Source organism: Antrostomus carolinensis, unplaced genomic scaffold, assembly GCF_000700745.2.
Source record: "Antrostomus carolinensis isolate BGI_N321 unplaced genomic scaffold, ASM70074v2 scaffold2546, whole genome shotgun sequence".
NCBI classification, from domain to species: Eukaryota; Metazoa; Chordata; class Aves; order Caprimulgiformes; family Caprimulgidae; genus Antrostomus; species Antrostomus carolinensis.
In genome coordinates, this window is record NW_010323734.1 from 29990 (window position 1) to 31064 (window position 1075).

The 1075-nt window shown below is 55.3% G+C and overlaps 1 protein-coding gene across 1 annotated transcript; it reads right to left on the bottom strand.

Annotated features, from left to right (window-relative positions):
• TMEM37 (transmembrane protein 37) lies at window positions 1-756 on the bottom strand (the record flags this gene model as incomplete). The annotated part of the gene is made up of 1 exon (XM_010170664.2): window positions 1-756. A coding segment is annotated over one exon (573 nt), but the record flags the coding sequence as incomplete, so codon positions are not given.
• Between the last annotated feature and the right edge of the window lie 319 nt (window positions 757-1075).

Below are 1075 nucleotides of genomic sequence, written 5' to 3' on the forward strand. Positions count from 1 at the left end.
CGCAGCTCTCCACGCTGACCAGTGGGTGGGTATGTCTTCTACAGGCATCAAGACTGACTCATGCTTCCCCTCCTTGCACACAATTTAAGACACGGTGTCCTTTTCAAACTTCATTAGACTCCCTTTTTTTCCAGTCTAATCAGCAAAGCTGATTACACAAAGGTGGAGGTACATTCTTTGCACCTAGATTTTGCCTACCCCGTTCCTGGGGTGCGTGAGGCTATTGATGTGAAGTCCGCTGATCCCATTGAGGAAGAAGAGAAAGGCAGCGATGAACTCACACCAGTACGTCAGCGTGAAGCCCGTGAAGGTGAGGTGATCCTTCACGAGGATGGAGAAGCTCAGAACTCCAGTGGCCGACAGCAAAAACGAACCGAGGATGAGAACCGAGCCCATCGACCACTTCCGCCTTGCGTTGGCATCCTCACAGACTTGGGACACCATCAGCAGCTCCAGTCCAAATATGGCAACCACAACAGCGAAGGACACCATGCTTCTTATGGGAATCACCCCCACACTCAGCCCTTCCACCTTGGCCAGGCTGAGGTCAGTGACACACTTCAGGACGCTGCCGTTGCTCACGGTGCAGAAGTGCCACAGTCCGAAGAGCTGCCCCCTCGCGAAGAGCCAGCGGCCATCGCAAACAGAGATGGACGACAAGACCACCGCTATCGCCACGCACAGGATGATCAGGCTCCTGATGAGTGTCTCAAAGAAGGATTTCTGTGGTCTCCGATGCGCCAGCAGCCTCTGTGCCTTAAAGGGTAGCAGGGGGAAGAAAAGCAGCTGAGTTAACAGCCCTGCTTTAGGCTGAAATGAAACCAGAGGGACAAAGCTGGGGGACTTCAGCATCTGAAGTGATCTGCTAGTGCACATCAAACCCCTTCGCACAGGGGAAGGGAGGGCAGTTACAGGCTGTACCCAGGAGAAAGGAAGGGTGGGTGAAGCTCTCCCAGTTCCCTGAACAATGCACCCACGTCAAAGCCCGGGTTCGGGATCACAGAGGCTCCGGGCTGAGCACGAGCCCTGCCCCACGGCCCCATCAGCCTCCGGCTCTGGCAGGGCTGGAGGAAAC